Consider the following 18,315-nt stretch of genomic DNA (forward strand, 5'->3'; position numbering starts at 1 on the left):
TTTCTTTTTGTCCCCTCCTATTAAAAGAGTAGTATAATATTTCATAGATTTGCCTAAATAAAATAAATTACTGTGTCAAATTGTTCAATAATGTTCATCAAAAAAAGAAAAAAACTGGTATAACTTGAGTTAGTGATGCTGACCCCATGTGACAAGGGGGAGTCAGGCCTGCCAGCTCCTTCTACCTCTTTTCCACCAGCATTAACAGTCTCAAGGTCCACACTCTCTCTGCTGCTGGGTCCTCACAGTAGATTTTAATAAGCCTTGAAAAGCATTACTAAAAACCGCCTAATGGGTTACCATATTGCAGTCACATTTTTTCATTATGAAAATGAAATTTTTAAAGTCACTTAACAAAAATGCCAAGGTCATAAAAGACAAAGAAAGAGGCTGTGCAAACATCCTAGATTAAAGAGACATGACAATCAAATGCAAGACCCCAGGCTGGAGCCTGTAATGGAGAAGGAAGAGCTGTTACCAGGACTTTACTGAGTCTACAGACAACATTATGTTAAATTTACTTAAGCTGTACTGTAGTGGTATAAGAGAATTTCTCTATTTGTACTCAAAATACATTGACATTATTTAAAGTAAAGGGCCACAAAGAAAGCTACCCATAAATGGTGGTTGGGTAAGTCTATGTCTCTGTACTGGAAGAGGGTGGAGGGGCAGTCAAGCAAATGATAGCACAAATGGAGTAAAACGATAACAGGTTACTCTGGGTATAGGTATATGGATGTTCCTTGCACTTTTTTTTTCTGTAATGTTCCTGTGAAATTAAAATGATTTCCAAATAAAGTTTTTAAAGTCATGTATTAATAATTAGCCACCAATAATAGTCAGAACAGGGACTTCCCTGGTGGTCCAGTGGTTAAGACTGTGCTTCAAATGCAGGGGGCATAGGTTTAATCCTTGGTCGAGGAACTAGGATCCCACATGATGTGTGGTGCGGCCAAAAAAAAAAAAAGTAAATAGTCAAAACAAGCTTAGAAATGAATCTGGATTTTGATTATGACAGTTACTCCTGAGGAGCCACTTTAATTATGTAAGTGTAATCCCAAGACATTATTTGGGACTTGCAAAAAAAAAATTACACTTTCTGGCTAGGTTTATAATAGAGCTAAAAAAGTACCTTCCAAGACCCAAAGCTTAACATAATTGTCTTTAACATAAGATTCCACCTCAATAATTTCTCATAATGTGAGCCTTAATGGAGAAACTAGATTTACAGAAAGTTTAATAAAAGTTCCTCATCCACATGAGGGTATTAATCTTGCCTGAGTGGTGAACACAATGATAAATCCTAATGACGACTTAGGTTAGAACCTCTTAAGCATTTTCTGTTAGAATAAAAAAGGAAACAGAAAAGAAATCAAAGGTCTAATAAAATGGTAAATGTCCCAACAGAATTCTTAAAAATGATATGGATGAACTCCATGTGAAAGGCAAAACTATATTTATAGAAAAATGTATAGAAAGTTCCTGTGACCCAAGGAAGGGAAGAATTTCTTAAGACATGAAAAACACAAACCACACAGGAAAAGAATGATAAACTAGACTACACTTAAACTCACAATTTGCATATAATAAAAATACCACATTTGCAAGCCACACTCTGGGAGAAGATATTCTCCCACAAAAGGAGAGTCATCTGGTACAAGCCCTGTGGAGACCAAGCCAGCAGTATCTAGAAAAAAATGTGTCATCAGGCATTTAGGGAAATGCAAAGCAGTAGACAGCATCTGAAGCTGACTCAGGAGATCCTGGGCAAGGACAGGGAGTGACCCAGGGAAGGAGCTTCCTCCCCCACCAGATCCTTTTAGCTAATAAGGTCATTTACCAGATGCGTCAAGTCTAACCGGCAGTTCCAAGTGTACAGACAGGATGATTCCCAGCACCCTCACTTCAGGCCTTAGAAAACTTTGGCGATTACATCATAATAAAGGGAAATAGCCCCAAAACTGTCTCCCAACCCCTACACCCCCAAGACAATACTTTCTCACTCTATCTTGGCACTAATGTTAGGTCAGAGCTCTTGATAAACTCAAGGTACTGACTCTGTTGGTGTCTATCTATCAGCGTGTAAGATCTAACAGTATGACAACACTAAGAGATTTTTTAAAATTCTCTCTCAAAGGTAGATCTATCCTCTGCAGTTCTAGCAGGAAGGCTAGCTTCTCAGAGATCAGGGGCAGCATAAAGCACTCCAAAATACACAAGGCATTACACATTTTAAGAATAATGAAACTTGTTAAGGTTATAACTACTTAATTAAGGATGGGGAAAATGCAGGAATACTGCCAGCTGTATCGTGCTTAAAACTGCACGAAATCTCCAAACGGCTTTCCTAGCAGCAAAAATCCATGAAAACAGAATCCCCCCTAGATCCAGTGAGCAATGGCCCATGCATGGGGAGGCGGGGGAAGTACACAAAGAGATTAGAGTGTTCAGTCAGATCACATTTGGGATTTACAATGTTTCTTTTATAACTGGAAACTATACAAAGACTACTTCCTGTATACTCGAAAATGTCCACTTCCCTAAAAGTTCAAACTAAAGAAATAGTGTGATTAGGAGACATTTAAAAAGAAGTCTAGGAGAAAGGCAAGTACAGGCCAGAATACCATTTCTTCACACAAGCACTTTAGAAAATTAACTCAGAAGACAAGCTAACACTTTACATCTGAAAATGCATTTCTTTTTCTTGGGCAAAGGTCTAGCAATTCCCTTTGCTCCTCACAACTATCAGTAGTGTATCAATCTAAACAACACAACCTAAATCATTTTTTCCATTCTGACTAATATCACATCCTGCAACTGACTAATATCACATCCTGCAACTGTAGGCAAGAGGTGCACATCTGCCAATAAAAACAAAGAGAAATCAAAAGCTAACTCATATTCTCCACAACTATTAGAGAAAACATCCCCAAGTAGGTTTCCTTCAAAAAATTGCACCGATGTATCAATATGTTGGAAACTGCCTATTCTGAAAGGAACAACTATATTGCAAACTTACAGATCATAACAACTGTTAAAAAATCAAGGTTTAATATATATGCAAAGCCAAATACTATTGGCTGTTTTACATCATTACTCATTTTATGAATTCAAACATTTAAGTTTCTAAACTGTGTCGGTCAACGTGACCAGATGAGAGAAGTCAGACCTTTGGGAGAAAAGGGACACTCTTATAATCACATCTGCAAAATAAGAAGTCAGATTAGATAAATCTTCTGGAAAATCATGAAAGTATCACTGTGACCTGTATTAATCCTTTTCTTTGGGTCCCAAATGCCATTATTAACTAAGATTTTAGGACAAAAGTACATAAGGTATGTTCTAAAAACCAAGAGAAAAAGTAATGAGAGAATTCAAATTAAAAGAACCAAGGTAAAAATGTATAACTTAATATGAATTTTTAAGCCTTAAAGAGGACATTATCACTAATAGTTTCCTATGACTGGTCCAGACCTAGTAACAAAATCAACAGATTTTCTTCTGTTCTTACCTCATAAGACCAGACGCACTGCACCCCTGCAAACCTCCGGACACACCTTCCCACCTCAACATCCTCGTGGGTTGTGTACATTTCCCGGAGGCACTTGCCGATGTGTGGTACCATTCTCCGGAGAACTTCCCGGCTCATGATCACACCAGGGCCCCCCATGCAGAAGTTCTCACCAGGTTCCAGAGCAAGTTTCCCCATTTCTTCCGTGGTGCCCAGTCCTGTCTGCCCAAGAAAGAGGGGTTCACTACTATTCAAACTCCTCAGAAAATTCTCCAGACGGTCTCCTTTGATGTAAACATCATCGTCTGCTCTCATAAACCATTCATACTTGTCCAAGTAGTGGTCATGCATGTACTTGAGCATCATAAAAGACTTCTTCTGGGGTGGGTAGGAGTCGTCCACTCCCCGTAGTGGCACTATTGGAATTGGGATCGATGTGTCTGAACCCTCACTAGAGAAGAATTCGACTTTCCCAGGAATTGTCTTGGACCATGTTCTGGAATTAAAATAAACATCAGTGAGGGAACAGTTTATTCCAGGCTTCCCATTTCCATAAATTCCCATATCTTGATTCATGTTGAATCACTTTGAATGTACATTCAAAAGGATGATAAAAAGCTTCCCCTTAACGGAAGCCCACACTACCGGTATTGCAAAGTCCTAACTCATTTTCAAAAGAATCCCAATGAAAAAGAATGATGAAGTATTAAAATATTTCCCAGATAACTATGTTTTAGCTATGGCTGAAAACCAAATTGCCAAGGCACCAAGTCTAGATATTCAGGTTAATTCTCTGATACTACCAACTCCCTACCTACAAACTCCTCCGCTCTCTAAAACAAAAAAATTTTTTTTAAAAAATTGTTCATTCAATACATTTTCTTGGAATGCTCATCAAGTGCCAAGTATGCATTAGGCCACGGGGATGCAGCGGTGAGCAAAACACAGACCCTGCAGCTGATGTGGAGTCGACACGAGGCCAGTCATACACTTATCCAAGAAAGGTGAGCAAACAAAGGACACCAACCAGACAGGGAGCGGGGAATGCTTCCCTGAGGCGGGTGAACATCAAGGATAAGAAGCAGACCCAGAGTGTGTGTGTGGGGGGGGGGGGGGGGCTGTCTTGATGGGGGAAAACTGCAAGGCCTAGCAGCCCTCCAGAGATGGGGGCCTTTATGCTTTAAAGCAGCAGGAAGCCACTGCAGGAGCAAGTCTATCGGCACCATTTTTCCAACAGCATTTGCTCACTTCATGTCTCTGTCGCAATTTTAACTGTCACAATATTTCAAACTTTTCATTACTACTATGTTATGGCGATCCTTGATGGTACTACTGCAAAAAGAGGCTGATGGTTGGCTCTGTAGGCTCAGATAATGGTTAGCATTTTTAGAAATAAAGGGTTTTTTTGTTTTTTTTTTTGGTGGCTCGCTTCTCCCTGTTCTCTGGATACTAACCGAGCCGGAGTCCCCCCAACCCCACAACCCGCCAGGATCAGGCGACCACGAGGGTCCCAGCTTCTCTTCGGGAGGGGGAGCCACGTTCTCCATACCCAGCTGGGAGTGCCTCGCTGCCTTCCCATTGGCCCAGCCGATACTAGTGCCTTCTGCCATTGGTTGCTGGTTCCTTGATCCCCATTGGCCAGTGCTCATTGTGACCTCACGGACCCATGTGGGAGCGTCACAGCCAGATTGGCTGCTGCACCCAGCCAACTACCACGGAGAAAGGAATTTCCAGAATAGCTGGGGCGGTGAGGCTGATTTAAGGTGGTCTGAGCAATCCCAGGTCCCAGGGCTGCTTCTCAGCTTTTTCTTGGTTTCAGGACTTAAAGAAGCTCAGGTTCTTGACATCTCATCGCAGAAAGAATTCAGTGAGAGACAAAGTGATAGGTAAGAAGTGGATTTATTTAGAGAAAACACACTCCACAGAGTGTGGGCCATCTCAGAAAGTGAGAAAGGCCTAGAAATAAAGTATTTTAAAATTACCATATGTACATTGCTTTTTAAACATAATGCTACTGCACCTTAACAGACCAGTCTGATTAAGCATAAACATAATTTTAATATACACTGGGAAGCCAAAAAAAAATTATGACTCGCTTTATTGGGATATTTGCTTTATTGCAGCAGTCTGGAACTTCCAGTTATCTCCGAGGTATGCCTGTATAGCCAATCATAATCACATGATGAGAGCAACTGTAAAACGCATCCTCACTTCAGAGATGTTAAAATGTGAAAAAAAAAAGTGCATCTTAGAATGGATGTAATATAGTAGTTGTAATGTTTTTCCCTTAATGCCTATGGATTTAAAATGGACCTACAGGTCTTATACCATTTACAGAACCCTTAACTAAGAATTCGGCATAAATGAAACCTGATGGGACTACAGATGCTATATTAGGTACTGTACTTCATTTTCACAAAGGATTTGCTCCTGAAAAAAAGCATGTAAACATAGTAGGAACGAGGCAATTAATTTAAAGAGAAATCAACCCCTCCTGCAAAGAGAAAAGTCCATTTTAAAATGGGAATGAACACCAACCTACATAAAATATAACTTAAATGCACTCTTCTGACATAGCACCATCATCAGGAGGGAGACAATTTCCCAGTCTGGGCAAGTCAGTGATAACGAAGTTATACCAAGAAGATCCCCCATCCAAGTCAAGAAGCCCCTTATTTCTCCATTCATGTAGAAATGATTTTTGTTTGGCAGAACAATTCTTCAAAAACATAAATAATTTCAGTCCTTGGCAAGTAATAGAGTTCAATAAATACTGCTCACTCGTGTGAAATAAGGGACTTAAATATGCCGTGCATATGTATGAGCGTGCGCACGCAAAAGGGCAAGAAACGAGCTGGCTCTTATCTTTGAGAAATTTCCAGGTGAGGCACACTAACATTCCTACATGCAGAAAAAAAGCAACTTAATCAAAATACAACCAGAATATAATTATTAAGAGGTAAAATCCACAGACATGCTGGAGTTGAAATATACTACAGTTCATGGTACTTCTGAAATAATTTTAAACAAAATAGTCTGTAGTATCTCACAACTGATTTTAAAAGGGTAGTGAATAAAATCAACTTAGCTTTAGCTTCTACCCAACTGGTTCTGTGATTAATAATACAGACCACGGGCTTCCCTGGTGGCGCAGTGGTTGGGAGTCCGCCTGCCGATGCAGGGGACAAGGGTTCGGGCCCCGGTCCGGGAGGATCCCACGTGCCACGGAGCGGCTTGGCCCGTGCACCATGGCCGCTGAGCCTGGGCGTCCGGAGCCTGTGCTCCGCAACGGGAGAGGCCACAGCAGTGAGAGGCCCGCACACTGTAAAAAAATAAATAAATAAATAATACAGACCACATTCAAAGTAGTACTAAAGTAAGTCAACTCCAGAAGCCATTAAAATCCTAAAGCATCATGGGGTTATTTGGAATACAGGGTCGGTAAGACAGCGCTTACATTCAGAGGAAAAACCTGCTCTTGAGACATAATACAGTGTGTGATGGTTAAGAGCATGGACTCTGGAATCAGGCTATTGGGGTGAAAATCCTGGCTTCACTTTGGGCAAGTTACTCTGTGACTCACTTTCCTTATCTGTAAACTGGGGATAATAATAGTACCTGCCTTATAGGGTTGTGGTGAGGGTTAAATGGATTATTACATCTAAAAGAGCTTAGAAGGCAGCCTGGCATGAGGTAAGCATTACTAAGTGTGACTTATTAGGGAATACAAGAGTTTGCAAATAAAATAAGGTACTGAAAGAAAAATGCGGGAGACAGGAAAGTGTGGGCTGAACTTGGAATAGTCAGTCTCAAGATTACACACCAGAGTGAAGGCATTGTGAAAAATGCTGCTTCTCTTATTTCTGGCTAAAAACCTGACACTCAAGCTATATAAGAGTTCTATCATACTATCAATCTCAAGACAATGTCAGGGTAGAAGTCTAAAAAGACTTTAAACTTTAAAAGTGTTCTCACTTAAAACACCAGAATCTTTCATTATCAGACTGAGGATCAAAATTCATTTTGTCTGGCTCTGCTTCCTATGTGCCACCCCAGATAGAATATAGCGATGGAAGCACTAGCAGTACAACCATCAGTGATGTGATTAATACTTGAACTATAACCTGAAATGGTGTAATTTGTCCAGGAAGAGCAACCAGTTAATTTTAAAAACAGACAATCTAACCTCAAACCATCTTTAAAAGCCTCTCTGCAGTTTTAAGGTAACTCCACTGATTATTATCTTTTCCTTTTCAGGTAACCCAAGGAAAAACCTCACATTGCCCTTTTCTGTTCTTAAATGACTGGTAATTTGAGGGAAATCTCTTAATATTGAGCTTTTGTAAATCCTTCAATCTTGGCAAATTATGATCTTTTTACTTAGGGTCCCTTTAGCTTAAATAGCTCCATAAAGAGTTCGGGAACATAAATCATGATTCACCACCCTGGGGAAGGCAGGGGGAGGGCATCAATAATTTCAAAGAAATGAAGGAACTGGTACTGAAGAAGCAAACTGGCCCCCCTTCTGAGACAGAAACAGGTCAGCTTCCTTAATTTTCATAAGCAAATGTCAACTTTGCCATCAACACGTTTGTAACCAGGAGCAAAGAGCTCTCACTTAATTGAAACCACAGAACATTTGCAAGGGCCCCTGCCGGAAAGCTCACTTTTCAATGGACTGATAACCAACTCTTGCTAAAGCACAGATAAAACAACTGAAATCTGAGAGTCCCAAGCTAATAACCTTCCTTTCCTCCAGGCTTCTAAACACTGACCCTATATCAAGTTAAATCACAGTTAAGTCATGCAGCTGGACATTAGCTTCGCTGAGGAATGCCTTTGCTGAGTTAGGATTTAATAACAGTCTCCATTTCTATTCATGTCATTTTAAGAAAAACTACATAAAATACATTTCTGTACGAAACCACATCTACAGCATGACTGTTGTCCTGGGTACACATTCATAATATACAGGTAAATTTTAAAAGCAGACAACAGAATACTTGTGATATGGATTAATAAGGGAACAAAAGTACACATACAAAACAAAATAAAGTACAACTCTACACCAAAGTGTTTACTATGGTTATTTTTGGATAGAGGATCAGAAGGGATTTACTTTTCTTCATGTTTTCTACAACAAATAGAGTTAGGGAAAAAAAAAAATTTTAATCCAGGAGAAAGCTTTAAACTAAAAAGCATCCAAAGAAATAAAAATATTTAACAGATAATTTTACTTGTGTAATAAAAATATTTTTTTACCCTAATCAATGGAAAAACTAAAAGAAAACTGGAGTAAGATTGAGTACTTTCTTTCACATTTTCTAAACTTTAATAGTTACAGTAAGTTTTATAAATAAGAACGGGAGATTTTCTGTGAGTCCCCCCAAATCACTATTACATATGTGGTCTGATAGTTACAGTGGTAAGTTTGAAAAGACTCATATGATCAAATCACCTCAGAATTTGGAGTCAAGGAAGGAAGGGAGAATATAGTTTTCCCCTGCAGAACTGATAGATAACAGAAATTAAATGTATACATTTATATTCTTCCCTATTACAGAAAGGATTTAAGACAACTTAACCAAAATGCACACAGGATGAAAAGAATAAGCAAGAAAATTAAGAAAGAAAAACAAAAGTAGGAAAGTTGGAGCAAGGCATGAAGGTGGTGCCTGTAGCAGGGAGGGCAAAATCAGGGTAGTAAGCCTTCCGGCAGACAACCAAGAGAAGTCACAAGACTGTGTCTCACTGTTCAGGGTTAAGTGACATAATGATTCCAGATACTAAGACCTCAGGGAAGTTTCTCCCCTGCATCTATGGTAGAGAAACGGAGCAAATGTACTGAGTACCCTTACAGGAGGCACCATGTGATGGAGCAGCAATCTTAGCTCATCCTCCCAAAAAAGTACATGGAGGACAGTTCTATACTGCCAGTCAGAGCGCCACGGGCCTGGGAGAACTGAGGTCTTCCCAGACAGTCTACCCAATGAGGACTCAAGGCCTTTCCTGGATCTGAAGGAATGCCCCCGGCAGGATATACAAGCCTTATTCAGCCCAGGAGCACTGCACTTAGCAGCAGGTTCCCCCTTCCGTGTATGTGGTTTCCGGATATGTGGCTTCCTCTTTTAAAATTTTTAACTGTCTCACTGGATATGACCTTATGATATGAGCAATCTCAAATTCTTTTTAGAAGTAGGTGGGGAAATATATAACGGGGATCATAAATGTTGGGGAAAATTTTTAAAGGAAAAATCAAATTAGACTCCTTACCATTAATCCTGAAAACTAGACTTAAGGTAAAAGCAAGCATTAAAGAGCCTTCCTGGCCCCTTCCCCCAGTAAAGATGTTGGAGGGTGGATTACAGCTTCCCACCTCAACAACGGCCTGGGCACTAGCCCAGGAGGCAGTTCCAAGGTATTAACAGCTCAGTGCAACCTGCCCTTTGAGCCTAGGTTCACAGCAAACAATAGAAATACTCATCAACAAACAGACCACAAATACGCTCTCTTTGAAACCCAAGAATTAAAATTTGGAGTGTTAATGGCAGAAGGCAAATTCTGATCTTGTGGTCCATTTCCAAAGCTTCAAGTCTTAGAGAGCCACTTTGCATACATTGACAGTTTATATTTTGCTGCTGTACACTTAGAAGCGTAAATACACAACTAATTCTTAGTCATGCATAAACAAAATGTTTTCAAATATAATTCTAAGAAAAAAAAATCAGTGTTGTTTAATGTAAACAATAAAACCACCCTGAACCACAGCCAACTCCTGTGCAAGCCAGTCTTCTTCCTCTGTTGAGGTGTTCCCTGGCATCAAGACCGCTTCCCAATCACCAACACCCAAAAGGAGTCACGGCGTGCAGGGCAGTGGGTTGAGGGCATCAGACTCTCAACCTATGACAACTTCACAAGGTGTGAGAGGCACCAATACCCACGTTTTACAGATGAAAAGACTGAGGCTCAGAGCCAGGTAAGTAATTTGCCCGAGATCACAAAGCTAAAAGATGTGGAAACCATGACACAAGTGGGGTCTGATTCCAACACCTCCACTGGCCAGCCTACTGCCTTGTTCATCCCCACACCTGTCTGCCCACATTTGTCCTGCAGTCCCACCTCTACTGCTAAGGCTGAGAGAACAGTCATCAGAGATAATGAGAGAAGGCTTACACCCACTTCAGCCACCTCCTCCCACTGTCTGCCTGGCTGAGACCTGCCTGTCAAGGACACCTTTAGAGTTTGGTCTGGTTTCGAAGGCCAGAAGACTTCATTCAAACGTTACTTTCTGAAACCCTCATTCCATGTTTGGGTCCCTCTGCCACTCTAAATCCTGCCCAATTATTTTCTGGTATTAGGTTGGAAACACACAGAACAAAGTTTAACAGAAAATCAGCACCTAGGTTCAATTTACAAGACAATCATTTTAATGGCATTAGTATCTACATTTTCAATAATTCTCAGGTTTTGCACGCCCAGAGTTCACATCAAATCAGAGCAGTCTACACCTTATTTTTAATCATCCACATTAAAATGTACTCAAGTACAGAAAAAATATAGCAGCCCTGAACGCTTCAGGAAATGACACTGAATTAAGGTGAGACGAACAGTTTCACTACTTTTACACTGTAACTTAGTTTCAGTAACACCTTCCTCCAATTCTATCCAGAACCAGAAGCCAAAAAGACACTGACAATAAAAGACGAAGGCACTGGGGCTTCCCTGGTGGCGCAGTGGTTGAGAGTCCGCCTGCCGATGCAGGGAACATGGCTTCCTGCCCCAGTCTGAGAAGATCCCACATGCCGCGCAGCGGCTGGGCCCGTGAGCCATGGCCGCTGAGCCTGTGCGTCTGGAGCCTGTGCGCCGCAACGGGAGAGGCCACAACAGTGAGAGGCCCGCGTACCGCAAAAAAAAAAAAAAAAAAAAAAGATGAAGGCACTGAATACTTATATGAATATACAAAAATCCTCACATTAAAAACGCTGTCACCTGATTCTCCCAAGTATCGCCTGGAAGGGTGAAGTTACAGTAACTGAGGAAATACAGTTACAATACCCAAATACATGTGTTAACCCTACATTTTGGGGCAGGATTAACTGTCATTTACTGAAACAAGAATGACCCTGACTTGAAATCCTAGGGAACCCAGGGCCAACATGCCATCTGTGCTCAGCAGTCTTGCAGGTACTTACAATTTAACACACTCAAAACTTCACTCACATTTCCTCCCAAGAGCTGTCACCTCCTTTTTCTTTTTTAACTGTAGTTATGTAGCTTTATTACAAAGTGTTCACTGTAGAAAAACTCAAAAATACAAGAACGTGCCAACATGAAAAATCATTCAGCATCGTGGTATGTATATTCTTTTACATTTTCTTTTCTATGTCACATAAACACAAACATTTATTTAGTTAGATTTTTAAAATGGTCTCATATGGGCATACAATTTTAAAACCTACTCTCACTAAGATATATTATGAACCTCTCCTCATTCCAATAAACACATTTCAGCCACATCTTTTTTTTTTTCTCTCTTTTTTTTTTATATTGGAGTATAGCTGCTTTACAGTGTTGTGGTCACATCATTTTTTAAGGTTAGAGAAGTAGATCACAGCATGGACAAATTAGTGAAATCAATTATGATCCATAGCTCCTAATACAGGACACCAAAGATACTTGCAATTTCCACTTCATAACATACATCTTTAAATTCCTTTGGAAAAATTTCTAATGGAATTACTAGCTCTCAGATCCCAGCCCTTTCTCATCATCCCTTCACTACTTCCTGCTATTCCACATTTCCAGGAACCTGTTGTCATCTCTGCCTCAAAAACTCCTGCTCATCTTTCAAGACTATGCAAGGGAAGAGGGGTAAGAATGTGAGTGAGACTCACCTCGATCCCCTTCTCAAGTCAATGCAGGCCTCTTTCTTCTGTACCCACACAGTAATTAGTCCAGGCACCCTGTGAGCCCTATCACTCAATAGTATTGCTTGTTTCCTTCCCTAGATGATGAACTCTGCAGGAATGGAATTATTAATCCATTTTCAAAAACTGCAGCTTAATTAATGGATGGGGAAAAGTGAAATTGCCAATGCAATAAAAACACAATCATGTATACTCTTCTACTGACAACTACAACTATCCTTGGAATATTCTGTTTGAGAGCATCAAGATCTGGAACCATGACACAATACTAAAGTCATTTTCAGGACCACAATCTTCACCAGTTTTCTTATACAGGTAATTTATAACGTGAAATGGGTTGTGCCCCAAAAGTTCACTTACAGGTTGATTATTTGGATTATAAAAGCCTTTCAGTAATTTTTTTGCCAAACTGAATTCTACCTGAGAAAGCAAGCCTTGCTCTAAACTGTTTCAAGATAAACATGGTTTACTGAGTTCAAGAAAGAAGGAACTCTGAGATCTGCTCATTAAGGTTGGTAAAAGGAACAGTCTGCCTTCATTTAAAGCATTAGGAAGAGGCCATTAACTGATAAAACAACATTTTGCAATAAGATTCCTATATCTAAAGCTAGTGTTTCTCAAACTTTCTTACCACAATTCCCTATAGACTGATGCTAATCTTTAATAGTGCCCTTTATCACTCCTGGGGCAAAGAAGGGGAACCACCACCTCTTTCTTCTGAGAAAGAACAAAACAGTTCCCCGCCTTCAGCGCAAGGGAAGCAAGAATCAAGATAAATAAAAGGTGTTGAATTAGCTTAGTGTTCTGGGCACAAAAATGGACTAAAGAGCTAAATATGAATGCTTTCTCTTTTTTATCAAACCATTAATTAAAAAAAAAAAATCTAGCACCAAAACTCTCCCAGCAAGAACAGGTAAGTATAGCCAAGAAATGTTTGAAACAGAAAAGTAACAAAGTAGAACTTGTGTACTGGATATTAAAATATTATTCAACCTCCAATAACTTCAACAGGTAGTACTGGCACAAGAAAAGACAGAAAGATCAATGAAACAAAAGAGCAGGTCCAAAAACATACCCAGGAATTTTGAGTATGATGAAGATGGCATTTCAAATTGGTAGGGAAATGGGAGCTTATTCAACACATGGTGCTGAGACAATGTATCATTTGGGGTAAAAATGAGGTTGAGGTGATTTGTACCCCTTCTAGAATCAGAAACATGTTACTTTAAAAAAAAAAAACCTCTCCAGGGCAATAAACTTCCTCAGCTTATGGGGAGAACAACCCTAAAACCAGAAAGGAAAAGACTGGACTACATGGACATCTAACTTCTGTATATCAAATGATGTAACTAAGAAAAAAGAAAAAATATGGAAAAAATACAAATTGCAGCTAATAACAAAGGAACCCAGCCAGGGATTCTGATGAACTGTCATTAACCAGCATAATAACTTTGGAGGAACCACTGTACCATTTTAAAGTGAAATTACCTAGAACACAAATACTTTGTGGATGAGTTAAAAAATTAAAAAAATCTTATATGTTGATTTGTAGAACACCACCCTACCCAGAACCCTAAGGGAATTTTAGTTTAAGACAATCTCAGAGCTCCCACACTGCAATCACTTCAGATATAAATCTTTTCTCAATTCTTTTTAAAATTCATTACATTTATAAAGCTAAGGATACATCCACCTGTTCCTGTGCAAAACCAGATCTCTGCTGACTTACCTCCTTCCCCCTAAATCTATTCCTCCTCTAGTTTTTCCCACCTCAATAAATGACACCACCACCCACCCTTTCTTTCAAGGCAAAATCCTAGAAGTCATCCTTGATTCCTCTCTGCCTCACTCCTCACAAGCATTCTGTCAACTCTGGCTCCAGCATATATCCTGGAACCATCCTCTTCTCTCCATCCCCATTAATATCACTCCAGTACCAACCATGCTCATCTCCACCTGGACCATCTCCTCTAACATCTCCTTACTCCCCTACAATCTATTCTCCACACAACAGCAAGAATTAACTTTTCAGAATATAACGCAAGCCCTCCCTTTCCCATCTAAACCCTCCAAAGCGTTTCTAATTCACTTAGAGTAAAATTCTATAAGACCAGACACTATCAGCCTCATCCTCTTTCTTTTATTGACCTTCTTCAAGTTCCTTTGCAAACTGGTTCCTGCCTTGTAATTTACCAACTCTTCCCTCTGCCTAGCACGCTCATCAATGACATTCCCACAAAGGCTCCTCATTATCAGATCTTGGCCCAAACACCACACTCTCGGAGGCCTTCCCCAACAACCTAACAGAGAGAGACACCACCCCACCCTGTCCCTACCCTGCTCTACTTTCTTCACAGCACCCATCACTAGCTGAAACCCTCTTTTTGGTGTCAGCCCCTCCCACTAGAACAGAAGCTCCATGAGAACAAGCATCTTCACTCTTGTGTTCCCCAACACTCAGAATCCAGACCCAAGGGACTATGCATGTATTTGCTGAACAAAGGGACAAACCCTAAGTGTATGGGAACATTCTGATGAACCAGGATCACTCCTGTCAACTTAACAGCTATGGTATCTGCTCAGTGCCTATGAGGGAATTACCCTTGCCCTGTCTCTGATGGGCTACACTTTGAGTTTTGTTTTGCCTGCTTGTTAAAATCTGTTTCTTGCCTGCTTTCAGCTGTCACTGCACTGCTAACATCTCTTGGTGATCCCTCTCCCCCACTGTAAGCATATGGCAGGTCTGAAAAGTAAAAGTCAGTAATGATGGGCTCTTCCATCATTAAAGTGCACCAACTTTAGTGCAAACAAGTGTATCTCCTTGCATTTTTCGAAGGCTTTAGCTCCTTTCTGGGTCTCAGACAGTTTCTAGTCCCTAGATCTGAATTCTGACATTTTCAATATCCTAGCATAAAAGTACATTATAGTACCATCTTACTAAAAACACTGCCATCCCCTTCAACCCACAAGCCAAACAATAATTTTATTTTACTAAACAAAAACAAAAAACACTGAGGTTTTTTCCTAAGCTAAAGAGTGAATCTGCCTTTCAAGGGAGATGTAAAACTCAGTGCCAAACTAGAGTTCTACCTTGTGCTAGAAGATTTAATCCAACTTGTATACTGCATGAAATTTCCAATTTAAGAGCTGAATGTGGACTTTTTGGCCCAGGCTGCAAAGCACAGCAAAGCCATAAGCATAAGTTACATCCTATAACCTCCATCCCAATTCTGGCCTTCCCCCAAAGTTCCTTAAGTCTAAAATCGTCTTGTGCCATCTCCTGCAGCCAGTCTAAACACAGAGTTGACAGGCTGAGAAGCAGAGGACCTTAACCAGCAAAGCAGGTCCACCCCCAGGCTCCAACTAATATGACTCCTTAAGATCAGAGAGATACAAGAAAAGGTATGCAGGAAAGCTGACAGAATTACTAAATAGTATACACCATTTCCTGGTAAGGGTTTTATCAAAAAGGCAGAGTTGCCACAAAGAAGGGTCAGAGGGCAAATTGTGTTTCTACTTTTCCCTAACTGCCTTAAAGAAAATAAACAATGAGATAAAATCCTACATCCACAAAAGATGAGGTAGGAGATTTGGAAAGGAAGCCAAGAGTAGAGCCTCAAGCATGGGCTTTGGGAAAAGATCATCTCCAAGTGTTAAATAGTAGGTCCAGTTTGCCATACATTTTCTGAGTATTGCTGGTGTACCAGGACCCCTACTAGTCTGTATATATTGATTTGGTATCTATGAAAATGTACTTGTTTGGGGGGCAGGGAATCACACTGTTTACTATTTGAACAAACTACTTTGGTAACTGTCCCAAAGTTGTGATTTCAAAGGACTTGTCACCAAACTGGAGTCATGTAGATTTACTTTCAAAATCATGCTGTAAACAGCTCATCCTCATTTTCTGATGCAGACATTTCTTTTTTCAAAAAGCACATGTACACCTGAAACACTGTAAAACAACTATAATTCAATGCAAAAAAAAAACAACAAAAAGCACAATTCGTATAAAATTCCAGATAATTCATGATAGATCTGGGAGAAAACCTTGATCTGCGGGTTCCCAAATCACGATCTTGGTCAAATTTATGCTACCTTTTCTAACCTTTTCAGGCACTCAGGACCCTTGCTGGCAGAACCTGGGCTCTGGACTTAAACAAGATCCCAATGGAAACACACAGGAATGAGGAATCAATGCACTGAAAGGGCAGACATTCTCTACTGCTCTTTCATCTTCCTTTTCAGTCCTTTACTTCCCCCCATAAAGGAAGGGAGATCCATATATGTTCTTCCCCTCACAACATTTAATGCCTGAAAATTCAGACCAGAACTAGAGTTAAAAGCTGAAGTTATAAAGATACTGGTTATAAATTAAGAACCAACAGCAACCAGCTTGGTCTTGCTCAGCAATGACTGCTCTAAGAGTCCATTCCCAGATGACCTCTCGCGCATTGGTTTGCTCTGTGGCTGGATGAATCCCAAATCTTATCTGTAGAGTAAGCATTTCTGTACTTCACACATATAAGGTTTCCATTATATCCCTTTATTGAATCTACATCCCTCTTCTACCTCAAATTCATTCCAATACAAATCTGCCATTCCAAAATCATCTCTCTTTCTCGCTTCTAAAGATTACTTTGGCTAATCCCTTTGTTAATCCTGAACATGATTCCAGCCACTTTTCTAACTCATATGGCCAACCAGGGCCCAGACACCGAATAACACACACATCACTCAATTGGGTTAGTTAACACCAAATCTACCATGGGCCAGGAACTGCTTTTCCCAAAGGTTCTCTTTCCAATTATTCAACAGACTGGCGGGGCTGAGTATGCAGTGGGTACCCGCTTCCATTTACCGAAATGATTCCAACAGTGAAACCTACAAGTGTAAGGACTCTAGATTAACTTACATGGGCTCTAGTTCTACAAAGGTAAAGGTGAAGATTTCAGAGACTCAAATAGTAATCCCCACTGCCATCACTATCACAAGTACTGTTCTAAGTTTTCCCAACAACCTTACGAGGGAAATGTTCATTAGGGCTCATTTAACAAAGGCGAGGACTCGGACGAGAAAAGATGAAGTCCCTTACGTCAGGGTGAGGACCACACCCAGAGGGGCCACCCTGGTCCATCTGACCCCAAAGTCCTTCCTTCTGAACGTTGCGCTCACCATCCCGCCTCTGACCTCTGCTGCCAATGTCCGACATCGCCCGCGGGGCATCCCGATCCCACGGGCCACGGGTAGACCCGCTGGGCAGTCCGCTTGGATGCTGGATGCAGGAGGCGGTGCCCGGAGACCAGGGTCTCACCTGTAGGCAGCCACCGCGCGGGTCTGCAGGTATTTCTGGGCGGTCATGACTCCCACGAAGAGAAAGTTGCTGTCGTGCGGGCCGCCATCCTGGGCCCTGCCGTGCGGCCAGAGCTGCTCCCCGCGCGCATCCCCGCGCGCCCCTCCGGCATGGGAAGCCGCGGCCGCCTGCCCAGGCCGGCAGCCCTCGGGACTGGCGCGGAGCCGTGGGCCCGCTCGCTTCAACTCGGAGGCGCGGGGCAGGACGAGCCGCGAGGCCAGCACGAAACCCAGCACGAGCCCGAGCAGCACGCTGAGCCATGCGCGCCGGCCGCGCACTGCCATGCCAGCGCCGCTCCGCCCGCCGGGCCGCCGCCGCCGCCGCCGCAGGCTCCGCGCGCCCTCAGCCCGCCGCCCCCGCCCGCGGAGGCCAGCCCGCCCTAGCGCCTCGAGGCCCGGCCCGGGCAGCGCCGAGGCCGCCGCGGGCCCGCCGTGCCCATCGCAGCCCTCGAGCCGCCCGCAGGCCCCGCGCCGGCGCTTTGTTCCGCACGCCCACCCCCACAGCCGCGGCCTGTGCCTTTAAGA

General features: G+C 41.7%; 1 protein-coding gene across 1 annotated transcript in view; it reads right to left on the minus strand.

Moving 5' to 3' along the window:
* The window catches only part of CHSY1 (chondroitin sulfate synthase 1), a 74,868-nt gene extending 56,792 nt beyond the window's left edge, over window positions 1-18,076 (minus strand). Inside the window, exons 1-2 of the mRNA XM_060005517.1 lie at window positions 17,753-18,076; window positions 3,512-4,007 (exon numbers count right to left, since the gene is read on the minus strand). Coding sequence (XP_059861500.1) covers window positions 3,512-4,007; window positions 17,753-18,075 — 819 coding nt within the window. The 5' untranslated portion in view covers window position 18,076. The remainder of the gene's footprint in view (window positions 1-3,511; window positions 4,008-17,752) is intronic.
* Between the last annotated feature and the right edge of the window lie 239 nt (window positions 18,077-18,315).

The sequence above is a fragment of the Delphinus delphis genome, chromosome 2, assembly GCF_949987515.2.
Source record: "Delphinus delphis chromosome 2, mDelDel1.2, whole genome shotgun sequence".
Lineage (NCBI taxonomy): Eukaryota > Metazoa > Chordata > Mammalia > Artiodactyla > Delphinidae > Delphinus > Delphinus delphis.